This window comes from Podarcis raffonei, chromosome 3 (assembly GCF_027172205.1).
Source record: "Podarcis raffonei isolate rPodRaf1 chromosome 3, rPodRaf1.pri, whole genome shotgun sequence".
Lineage (NCBI taxonomy): Eukaryota > Metazoa > Chordata > Lepidosauria > Squamata > Lacertidae > Podarcis > Podarcis raffonei.
Genome location: NC_070604.1, coordinates 109672275 through 109689676, shown reverse-complemented (window position 1 = coordinate 109689676; position 17402 = coordinate 109672275). Strand labels below are relative to the sequence as shown.

The 17402-nt window shown below is 47.1% G+C and overlaps 1 protein-coding gene across 2 annotated transcripts in view; it reads left to right on the top strand.

The window, feature by feature from the left end:
* FSHR (follicle stimulating hormone receptor) overlaps positions 1 to 17402 on the top strand; it is a 95615-nt gene that overhangs the window by 52230 nt on the left and 25983 nt on the right. For both annotated transcript variants that reach the window (XR_008329765.1, XM_053383571.1), the window contains exons 5-6: positions 13231 to 13302; positions 15148 to 15225. Coding sequence is in view for 1 of the 2 variants with exons in the window: in XM_053383571.1 (XP_053239546.1) it covers positions 13231 to 13302; positions 15148 to 15225 (150 nt within the window). In the remaining variant the exon portion in view is untranslated. The remainder of the gene's footprint in view (positions 1 to 13230; positions 13303 to 15147; positions 15226 to 17402) is intronic.

The following is a 17402-nucleotide window of genomic DNA, read 5'->3' as shown; positions in this document are numbered from 1 at the left end:
AGAACCCACACCCGCGGATCCCTTCGGCAGGATACTCTTACTGAGGAGCGGCAGGTGGAGGCTACAACCTCCCCTCCATCCAAACAAAGGCTTACCCAATGCCTAAGCACCAGCAAGAATGGAGGGTCTGCCCTCCCACAGCCCCACCCCCGCCCGGCACTGATTGGCCAGCAGTGCCACACTGGGCATGGCCCCGCAGCTGGGACAACATGGAAGGGGGTGTCAACTCTCTGCCCCCTTGCTGGATCACTGCAGAGTCCCAAAAGCCTAGCCGCAATGCCACCCACTGGAAAACCTGAGCGGTACATTTAGTACCAGTATAAAGGTAAAGGTAAAGGGACCCCTGACCATTAGGTCCAGTCATGGCCAACTCTGGGGTTGTGGCGCTCATCTCGATTTATTGGCCAAGGGAGCCAGCTTCCAGGTCATGTGGCCAGCATGACTAAGCTGCTTCTGGCGAACCAGGGCAGCGCACAGAAACGCCGTTTACCTTCCCGCCGGAGTGGTACCTATTGATCTACTTGCACTTTGATGTGCTTTCAAACTGCTAGGTTGGCAGGAGCAGGGACCGAGCAATGGGAGCTCACCCCGTCGTGGGGATTCGAACCGCGACCTTTTGATCGGCAAGTCCTACGCTCTGTCATTTAACCACAGAGCCACCCGCATCCCTGTACCAGTATAAAATCGCAGAATTGTAGCATTTTGAAGGCAGACAACATTGATGGGGGAAACCAGACTTGCTGGTGACCAGACCCTGACTTCTGTTTTTCCAAAAGGAGTCTCATAATTCCCCTTCCCTGATTAGCAGCATCTCTCCAGGATTTCTGAGCCTTACCTGGAGATGCTGGGGATTGAACCGGAGACCTCCTGCATGCAAAGCAGATGCTCTAATCACTGAGCTATGGGCATGCCTAGGAAACAGAGTGGGCATCCACTTGTATAGATGCCATGTAGCTCCTGCTGCAGACCTGAACTTGCAGACAACGTGATCCACAGAGCGTTTTGCAGGGAAGGCTGCTCATTTCCTCTTGTTAGTAGCTTTCGTGTAAAAGAAAGGTTAACAAGCATCAAACCCTCGTGCTCGGAGAGAGAACTTTGAGGAGGAGATGGCAACAGTGTGCCCCCGTAGCCTTCAATTTCCCCACCCTGGCTCTTGTTTATTGCACGGAAACAAGACCAGCTTCAGGGAGGGAGGGAGCCGCTCAATTTGGTTCTTAAGAGCTGTGACAAATTCAAAGGCCAAGCAGCCATTCATCACTTCGAAGCTGAGGCCCCCTGCACCTGGCGCCAGCTCTGCCGTGTGACTTTGTATTATTTTTCATTCCGGCATGGTAATGTGTTTACAAATGTTGTGCCGGTCCAGCCCTGGCGCCCGTTTTCACTTCACGCTGGTCAGCTGATGGAATGGAATTAGAGAAAAGACAGGGAAACCTGCGGGCTTCATCACAGCATTGCACACTCTGCTGAGAAACCTCAAGTGGCTTTTTAGAAAGTCATGAATAAAGACAAGGCACTTGAGCAGCAGAAACAAGTGCAGATTGGGAGATCTGTTCCCCGCATCCGTTTCTTTTCCAAACATCCCCCTGGTTCATCATGCGCTTTGCCTAAACCTCTGACCTCTCACCTTGGTGGCGGGGAGATGTTTATCTACCAAATTTTCCAATAAAAGGAGCCCAATAGCCCCTCCCCCCCTACATACCAGTTGCACACATTCTGAGTCAGGATTTTATCCATTCCCCATTTATTCCTTAATCTTTAATTCAGTCGCACAGCAGCTCTTTTCAGATGGCTTTCACAATCCCAGCACACCCCACCAGCTGCAATATCCCAATTCTAAACTTACAGCTTGTGATCTCCTTCATTCAGCTGATATCAGTTATTCTCCTTCACTTTCCAGAAGGCTCATCCATACTGCTGTTTGATGCGGATGACAAGCCTGTTAACTCTTCGTTGTCCGGATGATGTTCTCCTCCAAATCACTGCCCTCTTGCATTTTCCCTTCCCTCTGTTTGGGTTTTCTATACCATCTCCTTCATGAAGCATCTCTGGTATAAGAAAATCCAAACCCAGGATGGGGAGGCTGTGGAAAGGCAGTGATGCAGAGGAGAATGACCTATGAAGTGTGGGAAATGAATGGTGGCACAAGAATATAGCTCAGTTGGTAAAGTATGAGACTCTTAATCTCAGAGTCATGGGTTTGAGCCCCATGTTGGGCAAACGATTCCTGCATTGCAGGGGGCTGGACTAGATGACCCCACGTGGTCCCTTCCAACTCTACAATCCTATGATTTTATAAGCTTATTCTCCACATTAAACCATGGACATATTCTAGACTCATATTGTAATTCATGTTGGGATACTGCCAGGGAGACAAAGTCCATCTGAGCCCCCAAGCCGGCTGCCGGACGATCCATCAATCTCCCGTAGACACGCAGTATCAGCAATTAGCGACACGAAGCCTCAGAAATAGATTGCCACATTCTTAGGCTGGTGCACACTCTATCAGCAGAATTCACACAGCAAAAGATGCACAGCAGGAGAGCATATTTACAGTTTATTCAGCGTTGGTCAGAACAAAGAAACCATGACCGCCTGCATCGGTATGCTCAGGCAAGAAGAAAACGAAAGCAACTGACACAACAGAAACATCCTGTGCAACAGGAAATACGCAGACTCTGTGACTCACAAAGCCTGCTCCCTTTTAAGGTGGAACGGAAATATCCTAACAATTCACTCTATGTGGGGCTGCCCTTGAGACTGACCCAGAAACTCCAGTGGGTGCAGAATGCCATGGTGAGACTCCTTACGGGGTCCTCGCCGTGGGATCACATTCACCTGGTGCTTATACCAGCTGCACTGGCTCCCGGTGGAGTACAGGGTCAGGTTTAAGGTGCTGGTTTTAACCTTTAAAGCCCTATACGGCTTTGGACCCTCGTACCTACGGGACCGCCTCTCCTGGTATGTCCCATGGAGGCCCTTACGGTCTTCAAACAAAAACATCTGGTGCGGGACCGCTGCTGCTGCTGCACTGTGAGTTGGGGAAGGCCGCTCCCTCCTCAGGCTAATTCCACCTGGCCCAGGGGGCGGGGCCCAGACTGACTCACCACCGCCACAGCTTAAGAGGCCTCATTGAGGCCCTGGGACACTGCTGCTGCTGCTGCTGCTGCACCATGGGTGTTGGGGAAGGCCGCTCCCTCCTGTAGGCCCATTCCACCAGGCCTAGGGGGCGGGGCCCACACTCGCCACCGCTACAGTTTTAAGGACACTGGTGTTCCTGCAGCAAATGTTAAAAATGTTTTTATATATTTTAAAGTGTTTTAAAGGGGTTTTTACTTTCTACTCTGTTGTACCACCGTGAACGGTGGTTTTTATTGATGTATTTTTATTTTGTTCCGTTTTATTTTGGTTTGGGGTTGGATATTGAGTGGGGTGGGGATTGGTTTTGTTTGGTACAATTGTTTTTGGTTTGATTTGTTTTTCTATTTTGTAAATGGAGGTTGGTTTGAGGCTTGGGATTGCTACCGTAGTGGGGCGAGGGAGGTATGGTGGTGGGGGCAGATGTCATAGGCGAAGGGGATCGAGATACGGATATGCTCGTACCCCTTCCAATCTGCGCCCCATCCCGAGGAAAGAAGGTAGGGTGAGCAAGGATTACTCACCTCCGTCACTGGTGTTGTGCAATGCCAGGTCTATAGACAACAAAACCGCCACCCTGCGAGACTTCTTCACCTCGCAGGGGGTTGACCTGGCTTGTGTGACGGAGACCTGGGTGCGCGAAGGGGAAACTGTTACCTTACAAGAGATGGCGCCCCCGGGTTTCTCCGTCCTCCACCAGTCGCGGACTGTGGGACGGGGGGGAGGGGTGGCTTTATTAATCCGGGAAGACTGTTCTTTCAGGGCTCTACCATCGCCATCGATCCCCGGCATTGAATGTGTTGGCCTAGTGTGGGGCTCCGAGGTGAGCTTGACTGTCTGGCTGGTGTACCGACCACCTAGCGCACCAGCAGCCACCCTGTCAGGCCTGCTGGAGGTGGTGGCCGGCTGGGCCTTGGAGTTCCCTAACCTATTGTTATTGGGGGACTTCAACATCCATGCTGATGCCACTCCCTCCTCACAGGCTCTGGACCTGGTGTCTTCCATGGCAACACTAGGGTTCTCCCAGTTTGTTTCGGGCCCCACACATCAAGCAGGCCACACGCTGGATTTGATCTTTGGCGTCGGTATAGATGTAATCATGTCTCCTTCGATGAAGGTGCCATGGTCTGATCACTACGCTCTGAAAGCCAGGATTGATTTTCCACCCCCACCCTGCTTAGGTGGCGAGCCAATTTGGGCTCGCCCGCAGAGGCTGATGGACCCTGATAGATTCCGCCAAGCCTTGCGGGACCTTGCTCCCCCTGGCGACTCATTGACTGAGCTTGCTGAGGGCTGGAATATCCAGCTCCTGGCAGCCATCAATGAGATCGCACCTAAGCGCCCTCTGCGACCCCGCAGAAACCGGGCTCCCTGGTTTACCGAGGAGCTTCGGAAAATGAAGCGGGACCTCAGACGGCTAGAGCAAGTATGGCGGGGTGCCCGTGACGGAGCCTCAAGAACATCTTATAGGGTTTTTATGAAAACCTACGAGATGGCAGTGAAGGCCGCTAAGAAGTCCTACTTCTCGGCCTCCATTGCCTCCGCTAGCTCTCACCCGGCGCAATTATTTAGTATAATTAGGTCTTTAACGTCCCTTGAAGGACAGCCAAATTTAAATAACAATTTGACACACAGCTATGAGGCATTTGCGAGCTTTTTTGCAGAGAAGGTTCTGTTGCTCCGCCATGACCTCCCTGCCAATTTGGATACAATAAAGGAACTGGAGGCCCCTCGACTGTCCTCGGGTCCAGTATTGGACCACTTTGACCGGATATCCCCAGCCGATGTGGACAGACTCCTCCGAGCTGGAAAGCCCACCACCTGTCCTCTTGACCCGTGCCCATCTTGGCTGATTAGAGCGTGTCCAGACAAGGTGCAGGCCCCCCCTGGGTGATATCATCAATTTGTCGCTTGGCACCGGGATATTCTGAGGGGAACTGAAGGAGGCAGTGGTGTGTCCGCTCTTAAAGAAAACATCATTAGATCCCTTAGATCTATCCAATTACCGCCCGGTTTCGAATCTTCCATTCCTGGGTAAGGTGGTTGAGAGAGCGGTTGCTGAACAGCTTGGTAGGTTTCTGAATGAAACATCGGCTCTTGATCCATTCCAGTCCGGCTTCCATGCTGGTCATGGGACCGAGACGGCTCTGGTCGCCCTAACAGATGATCTCCGCAGGCAGCTGGATCGAGGCAGGTCGGGGCTGCTGATTCTTCTAGACCTGTCAGCAGCCTTCGACATGGTCGATCACGAACTCCTGGACCACCGCCTTGCCGACGTGGGGATCCAGGCCACAGTCCTTCAATGGCTGCGCTCGTTTCTCTCTGGTCGGGGACAGAGGGTGGCGCTTGGGGGGGGAATTGTCATCGCGCCACTCCTTGGTGTTTGGAGTGCCTCAGGGTGCGATTCTCTCCCCGATGCTTTTTAACATCTTTATGCGCCCCCTCGCCCAGCTTGTCCGGAGTTTTGGGCTGGGTTGCCATCAGTATGCCGATGACACCCAACTCTATCTGTTGATGGATGGCCATCCTGACTCGGCCCCAGACACACTGACCAGATGTCTGGAAGCTGTGGCTGGATGGTTACGTGGGAGCCGGTTGAAGTTAAATCCTTCGAAGACAGAGGTCCTCTGGCTGGGACAGGGCGATATGGGATTGAGGGGGCAACTCCCATCTCTTGCGGGGGTGCAATTAGTGCCAGCATCATCCGTTAAGAGTTTGGGTGTAATCTTCGATACCTCCCTCTCTATGGAGGCGCAGTTTACAGCTATAACAAAGGCGGCATTTTTTCATCTCCACCAAGCTAAACAGTTGGCTCCTTATCTCTCTCGCCCTGACCTGGCCACTGTGATCCACGCGACAGTCACCTCCAGACTGGATTATGGTAACTCGCTCTACGTGGGGCTGCCCTTGAGACTGACCCAGAAACTCCAGCGGGTGCAGAATGCCGCGGCGAGACTCCTTATGGGGTCTTCGCTGCGAGATCATATTCATCCGGTACTATACCAGCTGCACTGGCTCCCGGTGGAGTACAGGATCAGGTTTAAGGTGCTGGTATTAACCTTTAAAGCCCTATACGGCCTAGGACCCTCATACCTACGGGACCGCCTCTCCTGGTATGTCCCACAGGGAAATTTACGGTCTGAAAATAAAAACATCCTGAAGATCCCAGGCCACAGAGAGGTTAGGCTGGCCTCAACTAGAGCCAGGGCTTTCTTGGCCACGGCTCCAATCTGGTGGAACGCTCTGTCACAAGAGACTAGGGCCCTGCGGGACCTGACATCTTTCCACAGGGCCTGCAAGACAGAGCTGTTCCACCAGGCCTTTGGTCAGGGCGCAGCCTGACCCCCTCCTCTGGCAATCTGCACAGAATTTTGCTTAATGGTTGCCATCAATTTGATTTTAATTAATTTTATAATGAATGTTTTTAGAATGTTGGATTATTTTGATTGTTGTTAGCCGCCCTGAGCCCAGCTTCAGCTGGGGAGGGCGGGATATAAATAAAATTTATTATTATTATTATCTTGAAGGTCCCGGACCACAGGGAGGTTAGGCTGGCCTCAAACAGAGCCAGGGCTTTTTCGGCTGTGGCCCCGATCTGGTGGAACACTCTGTCACAAGAGACTAGGGCCTTGCAGGACTTGACATCTTTCCATAGGGCCTACAAGTCAGAGCTGTTCCACCAGGCCTTTGGCCAAGGCACAGCCTGACCCCCTCCTTTGGTAATCCTCATAGAACTCTAGCCCAATCGTTACCATTAATTTGATTTTGAATTGATTTTAGAATGAATTGATTTGAGAATGCTGTGTTACTTTTATCATTGTTAGCTGCTCTGAGCCCAGTTTCGGCTGGGGAGGGTGGGGTATAAATGAAATATTATTATTATTATTATTATTATTATTATTATTATTATTATTACTTTACTTTACTTTACTTTATTTTATTTTATTATTATTGAATTCAGATATGAAAAGGCCTACCATCTGCCTCACTTTCTCACAGAACCTTTTCCTGTCCATTCATGGAGCTTTCCCTGTTTTCAGGGGTTTCATCACGTCTAGTGATGTGAATCTTGTCCTAATTGGGGGGTCTTCTGAGCGCAAGGGTTGTCCTCTTTTACTGAGCTACAGAATAAAAAGAGGCGCAGGATCTGGCTTTACGTCTTGTTTTTAATCCTGTGAATATTTGTTTAAATTGAGATGGGGAAATTGCAGCTACTCAATTATCTTCTCCCACGTGTTAATTGGGGGGAAAAACCCACAACCCTTAACTTTAAAGGTGTAGTTAATAAAGCATCCATGCTGGTGATTGAGAAAGCTTTCAAGCTGGCCAATCCCTTATTTAGGCGGCATTCTTTCCTAAGTTGCAGAAGTTAATAAACATCATTAGAGTCCGATTATGTTTGTTAGGGGCTCATATATGTATATATTAATAATAATAATGAAAGGCAGCCCTTGACTTGCTTCCAAAGATTTTTCACACAGAGGATGAAATTGTTAATTGCTCCTCCTGAGTGGATGCAAATCTGTTTCCAAATGGTAACTTGCTGCCCTTTTCACAGATACAAGCCTCATTAGAGGAAAAGAGTAAATGGAGGCATTGTCTGCTGGGATAATATATCTTTGCCTTTTCAGATCACACCACTGGACTCTTTTTGTTTCCAAAATTACTTTGCATTTGTAATCGAGGCGCCAGAATGCCCTGAAACCACCATTGTTATCTCTTCCACTCTCATCCTCAGATATACAATTCAAATTCAAAAAGAGAAAATAGATTGAAAAACAACACCCCCTGAAACAGTGGCACTGGCTCTTAACATATTGGTTATTCTTGTGAATATGTTTTAACAGGGGTGTTAGGGGAGGGGTAGTAGCTCTGGTGGGGGGTGACACGTTGTGCTCCTTCTGTGGGAGTTTGTCCACTCAGCTCTCACCTGTGGCTCCTACAAGCTGTCAGCATGCGACAGCGGCTACACCCTGCGAATGGCTTCAACTGGCCAGCTGAACCTGGTGTGGGTAGCCAACAGGTCTCAAACCCTTGTTGACTGCCCCTGCATGTGAAGAGAGGCTTCGGCAGATTGAATGGATAAGGCCAGTACAGTGGCACCTCGGGTTACAGACGCTTCAGGTTACAGACGCTTCAGGTTACAGACTCCGCTAACACAGAAATAGTACCTCAGGTTAAGAACTTGGCTTCAGGATGAGAACAGAAATCGTGCTCCGGTAGCACGGTGGCAGCAGGAGGCCCCATTAGCTAAAGTGGTGCTTCAGGTTAAGAACAGTTTCAGGTTAAGAACAGACCTCAAGAACGAATGAAGTTCTTAACCCGAGGTACCACTGTAGTGGGTCCAACGGTCCAGACGGCGGTTTCTGCACAAGCTGTAGAGGGGAGTGAGGGGCAGATGGGGCTTGTCAACCTGGGAAGGTAGCCCATCTAAGAGAAGGAAAACTCTGATCCTAAATCTCCTTGTGAGATATCTTCGGAAGAATAAATGGCTTCCAGCAATTCCTGCAGCCAAGCTGGTGCCAAACATATTGCTCTGCCTTCCTTTGGACCACATCAGTGAGGCTGAGGGGGGTGGGTCTTGTCATCGGGGCAGCCCAAGACCTCCAGACACATTGCATAGGCTTGTGCCCCAGGGGGATCACTTTGGTGCTGCTAACCCAGTGGTTCGACTTCGCCCCAGAGGCGTGCTCCATTGTCTCTCGACAGAAGCCAACAACGACTGTGTTAAAATAATAATAATAATAATAATTAATAATAATAATAATTTTTATACCCCACCCATCTGGCTGGGCTTCCCCAGCCATTCTGGGCGGCTTCCAACAAAATATTAAAATACAGTAATGCATCAAATATTGAAAGCTTCCCTAAACAGGTCTGCCTTCAGATGTCTTCTAAAAGTCTGGTGGTTGTTGTTCTCTTTGACATCTGGTGGGAGGGTGTTCCACAGGGCAGGCGCCACTACCAAGAAGCCCCTTTGCCTGGTTCCCTGTAACTTGGCTTCTCGCAGTGAGGGAACCACCAAAAGGCCCTCGGCGCTGGACCTCAGTGTCCGGGTAGAACGATGGGGGTGGAGACACTCCTTCAGATATACTGGACCGAGGCCATTTAGAATCACCCTCTAAACACTTTTCTCTGTTCCTCTAGCCAGGCATGGCCAAACTTGGCCCCCCAGCTGTTTTGGGACTACAATTCCCATCATCCCTGACCACTGGTCCTGTTAGCTAGGGATGATGGGAGTTGTAGTCCCAAAACAGCTGGAGGGCCAAGTTTGGTCATGCCTGCTCTAGCCCACTTTAGTGAAAAGGCTCTGGAACAGAGCCTCATACCGAAATAAGATCCTTGGCCCATCTGGTTCAGTGGCCTGAGACCTTCTGCATGCAAGGCAGAATCTCTACTGCTGAGCTATGGTCCTTCTGCCTGACCTACGCTGTGTATATTTCTTCTGCAGTAGCCTGCCCTGTGCTGCCCTTAGAAACAAGTGTGTTAGAAAACCTATATGTAAACATACCACACTTTTTTAAAAAAAAATAAAAAACTGAGAAGCCCAGCCATGTTACTTAAGTTGTTTAGAAGGCCTTCACAAACAGAAATTATTCACCTGGTGCTGAAAAGGCCACAAAAATAGTGCCAAGTGAGCATCCCTGAGAAGACTATTCCATAACTGTGGTGCCACTACCAAAAAAGACTCTCTCCTAATGGTTACCTGCCCTCACTACCAGGAAAATATTGCTGTTGTATTTTAGACATGCATCGTTGTTTCTGATCCGCTGCAGTTCATCTTCCACCCAAAACTACATTTTTCATCTTACTGAAGCACAATTACATAATCGTGTAATTATCGTACATAACATAGCTTGAATAAATTCTATAAATGACATTATTCCACCCATTCATATCAGCATGAAGGAAACACAATGCAAATGGGGAAAGAAACATGATTTGCAGACGGAAAGCAACGATGCCGGCAAATGCTGATCTACTGATCACATTTGCTGGACTGATTTCTGTTCTGGACATGGGACAAATAAGTGGACATTGTCAATATCCACTCGTTTCTATTTTGGCTGGAATCTTTTGACAACTCTATTTGCAACTAGCTATGATAACGGAGTTCTGCCTCCGCTCTGATTGCCAGCTGATGGGAATCACAAGTGGGCGAAGCTCTGTTGTTGCACTCAGGTCCTGTCCATGGAATTCCCATTGGCGACTAGTTGGCCACTGTGAGAACAGGATGCTGGACTAGATAGGTCTTTGGCCTGATCCAGAAGGCTTATGAACCTCACTTGGCAGAGAGAACTGGAGCAAGTCTTCCAAAGAGGATCTTAATATCCAGATAGAAAAGAAGGCAATCGGATATGGAAAATCATAGAATCATAGAATCATAGAGTTGGAAGAGACCACAAGGGCCATCGAGTCCAACCCCCTGCCAAGCAGGGGGAAATCGGATATGGAAATCGGATATGGAAATCGGATATGGAAATATGGAAACATCGTGAGAGGCAGGACTGAGGTTTGGAGATGCTTTGACGTTCAGACTGTGGGAAGCCGTAAAATCAGAATTAAAATTCGGAAGACAATTGGATCTTTTTTTATTTTAGATTTTTTATTTTTATTGGATTATGATTTGATATGTTAATTGGATGTTTTTTATTGGAAAATTAATAAACGCTCTAACAGAAAAGAAGGCAACCAGGCCCCCAGCTGTTTAGGACTTTTTAAAGATTAAAGCCAGCACTTTAAATTGGCCTTCAAGTGGGAGCTAGTGAAGCTGACAAACAGAGGCTTCATATGATCAAACCACCCAGCCTTAGTGAAAAATCTTGTAGTTCTTTTACCCCAAAAACCATACAATGTTTAAAGACACGATGAGTCAGGTTGCACTTATTATACCAAAGCTGACATGCAGAGGAAGCCATGTTAGTCAGTTACAAGGTGTCATTCTGAGAGATTGTCAAGAAAAGGGAAACATACGCCTAACGCAAGTCAAAGGTTCAATAAGAACGCAGTGCAAGTAGAAGATGAGATGAATACTGAAACCGCAGGATGATAACAACCATGTAGACTGGGCTCACCCTTTAAAATAACTAAGTAGACCAGGCCTGCCCCTGAGTTTCATCCCTGCCACTATCTAGGTTTTTCTAATTTTTTCCTTAAACTTTTTGATTTTTATTATTTAGTCTATTTATAAGATAATATTCCTAGCTGATTACTTCTCGTTTCAGGGATTTTCACAGTATTTCATCTGTTTTGTGCACTATCTAGAGGTCCTGCTAAGGAGCCAAAAGAGCCAATCGGCCAGATAATTTTATAAAAGAAAGCTGGAAAGGTGCAGCAGCCACATGGCAAAGTTCAATCCCGCTCCAGCCATTTGGCTCAGTCAGTAGAGCATGAGACTCTTAATCTCAGAGTCGTGGGTTTGAGCCCCATGTGGAGTGAAAGATTCCTATGATGCCTTTGCTCCCACGAAGCACAGTCAGGAAGATGAACCGTACTGAATGAGACATCAGGCCCGTCGCTGTTCCTTCTGATATATAACGATTGCAGAGATTCGTCAGCTTTCGCATGCTCACCCTCGCATGATCCCTCCTTCGCATGCTGCTTTCCTGTGAAGCAAATGCACGGAGGATAGGAAATGTGAAGGATAATGAACCCTTATTAGACTGTGAATGGCCCAGCTGAAACTCTACAGAACGTTTTGATAACGTGCATTACAGACACCTTATTTGAGGGCTCACTTTGGAATGGAAATGGCGGCTCCATTCATCCCGATGTCGGCTAGAATGCCATTAGGACTGGCTGACGCATTGCATCGATGCTCACATTTGTACATGAATACCTGATGATTCTTCCTTGTGCTGTCAGAAGCACTTTGGAATCATAGCCATAGCACAGCCGTGAAGATGATGCATCCTTTATTCTATCGCTGCCGTTCTTGACCCCTGCTAGGCGTAGCCTTGTTTTACCTCCACTGTCAGCCAATTGCTAGGAATCACAAGGGGGCAGAGCCCTGTTGCCCTCAGAATCTTCTTACCTTCTTCCAATATTGAATAGTCTTCTAGGTGCCTAAGGGCATTGCATGTTTCTTAAATTGTTTTGATGCTTTTCTTTTGGTATATAAAGCACAGCAAAAGTTCTGAAACGATGGCTGCAGTTTCCTCTTCCAAGGCTTAAACTGGGTTTATCATAATTTCGTCTCCCTGGGGAACCCTGGGAACTGTAGGCTTAATATGATGCCTCCAAACTGGCATGGGTTTTGTTTGTTTTTCAATAATAATAATAATAATAATAATAATAATAATAATAATAATAAATTTATTTATACCCCGCTCAGGGCATCTAACACCAAATATGAATTACAACAAAATGTAATAGAAAAACAACAACAACCAGTTAATTAAAATACAGCCTCATTTTAGTAGTAGCCCATAAATCAAGACCATAAAGGGAGGAAACATCAGATATTCACCCGAGCCAACTAGCCATGCTGGTCCTACAAGGGGCAGAAAAAAAGCCCAGGGAAAATTTATAAACCAAATCCCATATAAGGGGTCAGTGTCAGTCTAAGCCGAAGGCCAGGCAGAACAGCTCCGTCTTGCAGGCACTGCGGAAAAATCCCGCAGGGCCCTAGTCTCTTGTGACTAAAGCAACACATCAATAGTAGTACATTAATGGTGGATTTATACTGGATCATCTGCACATCATTCCATGTTATTAGTTGCTCTGGTGATGCTTCCCCAGCATTATTGCATTATTGTCGTATGGAGAGGTGCTCTTGTGTGCAGCAAAGGTGTGGTACAACAACATTGCAGGATTTCAGCAGGAAGCTGCAGGACATGAACCAATTGGAAATGAAGCCATATGTCCGCAATATGTCCTGCACATGAAAAACATGTAAGCAGAGTTATAAAAGACATCGAATACTACCCAGAATTTGGAATGTTGGGGGGGGGGGACAACAACTAAATATTGAATAACAAAATGAGGATAACAAAAATTTGCCTGCAACTTTTCTTCCTCAATTTCATTTCAGTCATTTGTTATTCTTTAGTTTTCCTCAGAGATGTGCTAACAACCTCTACTTATTCCCTCTAGGTTGCTATCAAACACTGCAATCATGTATTTACCCGTTGTTAACCAGATACATTCTTCCGTGAAGTTTGTGCTGTAAGTTTTTTACTGGATTATTCTAATATTTTGGAGGTTTGGCCATTTTTCTTGGGTTGCCCATGAAGGAAAGAGGGAGGCGGAATTATTTAAAACTGAATTCGTCCATGCCAAGAGTTGAAACAGTTCTAGTTCGTTGAAAGAAATCTCAACCAGATTTCCACACTGAATTTTGCATTGAAACATCTGCAAGTAAAAAAGAAACCAATGATCTTCAACATTTTAATGTCTTTGAATGTTTACTGCGTTACATCCGGGTTTTCCCTGACATTTTGCCGATTTGGCAAAATATCCCTCCCCACCACCACCACCACACACACCATTTTTACACCTGAAAAACAGGACATGTCTGGAATTTTCCTGATGTATGGCAAGCCTCCCCAACAGTGCTAGGGAGGGGTGATGCTAGGCCTTTGCTTCTCTACGTGTGACTGCGATTGAGTGGAGATAAAACACTTGAAGAGGGCTGCAAATCCATACTGTATATCCATAAGAATGCATGATCCTTGAGGTCAGATTTGTTGCCATGCATCCAAGGAAACAGGGGCAATTGGCAGGCCCCCAGCTGGCTCCAGCCCACCAGCCAGTGTGCCAGGTGAACTCCAGTCCTTTGTTATTGTTGTTTAGTCGTTTAGTCGTGTCCAACTCTTCGTGACCCCCTGGACCAGAGCACGCCAGGCACTCCTGTCTTCCACTGCCTCCCGCAGTTTGGTCAAACTCATGCTGGTAGCTTCGAGAGCACTATCCAACCATCTCATCCTCTGTCATCCCCTTCTCCTTGTGCCCTCCATCTTTCCCAACATCAGGGTCTTTTCCAGGGAGTCTTCTCTTCTTATGAGGTGGCCAAAGTATTGGAGCCTCAGCTTCAGGATCTGTCCTTCCAGTGAGCACTCAGGGCTGATTTCCTTCAGAATGGATAGGTTTGATCTTCTTGCAGTCCATGGGACTCTCAAGAGTCTCCTCTAGCACCAGAATTCAAAAGCATCAATTCTTTGGCGATCAGCCTTCTTTATGGTCCAGCTCTCACTTCCATACATCAGTACTGGGGAAACCATAGCTTTAACTATACGGACCTTTGTCGGCAAGGTGATGTCTCTGCTTTTTAGGATGCTGTCTAGGTTTGTCATTGCTTTTCTCCCAAGAACTCTGGTCCTTGGTGCAGCATAAATCTGCGGCTCCAGGCTTTAGAAGACTGAGCACGCTATTCAGCAGAGCAAACGCTGCACAAACAGAAGTGGCACGAGAGGCTGTGTGAGCATATTTACAAGCAGGTTTATTCAGTGTAGATTAGGACAAAAGGAAACATGTCTGTTCTCCTTCGTGTCCAAAGCAAAACAGGGCAACGCTATACACAAACGGACGTTCCCAGCAAGCTGTGCTGGAGTGTAAACAGACATGTGACACACAACAATCATGCCTGTTCCTTAAGGTGGAACGGAACATCCCAACAAGATTCAGGGGTCCTTTGGGGTGGTGCCCCCACCCATATGGCAATGGCTGGACCATAGCAACACCGCTCCTGCTCCCCTTGTTGCAATAGCAATGGGAGGGCATCAGTGATTGATTTGAGTTTACTTATGTGCTCCTTTTCCACAATGAGCTGTTCCCAAAGCAGCTCACTGTCAACATTCAACATTGTCAAAACATTGAAGATAATTTGCTTCTTTCTTACTTGCAGATGTGTCAGTATTTGACTTTATTAGATTTTATTTCGCTCTTAGCACTGAAAGGCGGATTAGAAATCTTCCAGACCAAGGAAAGTTTGATGCCTTGTATGCCAACAACGCATCAAAAGGGCGCGTTTTAATTTCCTTTTTTGAAATGTATTTTTTCTATAAATCTCAGCGACGTCCAAGACAACATAAACATACACAAGATTGAAAGAAATTCTTTCCTGGGGCTCAGTTCTGAACGTGTTGATATGTAAGTACTCTCCGGTCAATAGGATTTATTTTATTTTTGCCCATGTATGTGCTCATGTTAACCTACTTCCAACTTTAAACAAGGGTTTTGATGCTCATGTAAACAAACTAATATTGGGTTGGATCCTTCACTCCTGCTAGTGAGTGGTGTTGGTGATTGGGGAGGTGACCTTTTATGATTCCCCCCTCCCTCTTTAGCCTCCAGAACTTATTTTATTTTATTGCATTTATTTCCCACCTTTTTTCTCCCCCTCCTCGTTCAATACCCACAACAACCCTGGAAGGTCAGTTAAGGTGAGAGGCAGTGACTGGCCCAAGGTCACCCAATGAGCTTCATGGCTAAGTGGAGATTTGAACCCTGGTCTCCCAGGCCCTAGTTTGACACTCTAACCACTATAGCACAGTGGCTACTAACACTGTTCTATACAGTCATGGGATCTTCCAGAGCAATGTAGGAATTGGTGCTGGGAGCCGTGAGGGTGGGAAAATCTGTCTCTGACCAAAGGATCTGTCTACTGGATCAAAAGCTTTCCATTCCATGGAAGGTGAAGTCTGAATCCTACCCAATACTGTGTAGTAATTAAAAACACTGCTTTACCAGAGCCTGGCCCTGGGAAATCATAGAATCATAGAGTTGGAAGAGACCACAAGGGCCATCGAGTCCAACCCCCTGCCAAGCAGGAAACACCATCAGAGCACTCCTGACATATGGTTGTCAAGCCTCTGCTTAAAGACCTCCAAAGAAGGAGACCCCATCACACTCCTTGGCAGCAAATTCCACTGTCGAACAGCTCTTACTGTCAGGAAGTTCTTCCTAATGTTTAGGTGGAATCTTCTTTCTTGTAGTTTGGATCCATTGCTCCGTGTCCGCTTCTCTGGAGCAGCAGAAAACAACCTTTCTCCCTCCTCTATGTGACATCCTTTTATATATTTGAACATGGCTATCATATCACCCCTTAACCTCCTTTTCTCCAGGCTAAACATGCTGTAAATGATTACAGTGGTACCTTGGGTTACAGACGCTTCAGGTTACAGACTCCACTAACCAAGAAATAGTACCTCAGGTTAAGAACTTTGCTTAGGATGAGAACAGAAATCGTGCTCCGGCGGCACGGCAGCAACGGGAGGCCCCATTAGCTAAAGTGATGCTTCAGGTTAAGAACAGTTTCAGGTTAAGAACGGACCTCCAGAACAAATTAAGTTCTTAACTTGAGGTACCACTGTACTGTCCTAGATAAAAAGGGACTGGTTGATGCATATTCCATATAAAAATCACTATACTCTTCATCAACACACTTCCAGCTCTTTTCCTGCTGCATTTTCAGTATTTCTGCCATGGATCCTTTAACTGAGGTTCCTATATTGCAAGGGGTTGCAGCTCTACAATTCTATGATTCTGTGTTTCCGCTGCGTTGCTCCTTCTCCCCAAGCCCATGCAGTTTATCCTGGGTTTTTATTTTTGTTTTTTAGTTTTTGGAAAATGGAAGAACTACCCTGCAGTTGCATCCACAGCAACTTTCCAGCCGATTAGGTTTCACGGACATGAAAACAGGCCTTCTCCACGCCAAACAAACTGGATTTCTTCTTTTCTTTTCCACTCATCAACTTCTCCTTCTCTCTCTCGAATCGCAACGTGCAGCAAATTTAAAAAGTAATGATGCCCAGGGTAGTCTCTCTTTTTACACTTGCCAAGGCAGCCCCACATCATTCAAGCGGTGCTCTAGAGGACAGCAGGACGACTTCATCTTTCCTGCTGGCTGCAGACATTCCATTACTCAGACAAGCAATGGGCAGAGAGGCTGATAATTTGCTACGCTTGTGCATAATGTTAATATATTGTCACAGGCGACTTCGCAGTCCGGTGCCACGCTGAGGCCTTAAGAAGCCTTCTCGTCATGCAGGAACAATGATGTTTCCTAATGAACCATTCCTGATTTCTCCTCCCCCTCCCTCTTTTTTTCGCTTTCTTTTGGTGGGGTGAGCATATCTAAATGTCCCCTTGAAGCAGATGCTTGCATTGCATTGTTGCTATCACCAAGTCAATGGTCACCATTTGTTTGTGCCTTTGTAGAAGTTTCCATGCGGGTCGTTCGTGGACGGCCATTTTGTCCAAGGATGTGCAGAATTGCTGTGCAGTATAGATCCCTCCCCAGCCCCCTCAGCCTGCCAGATCAGATC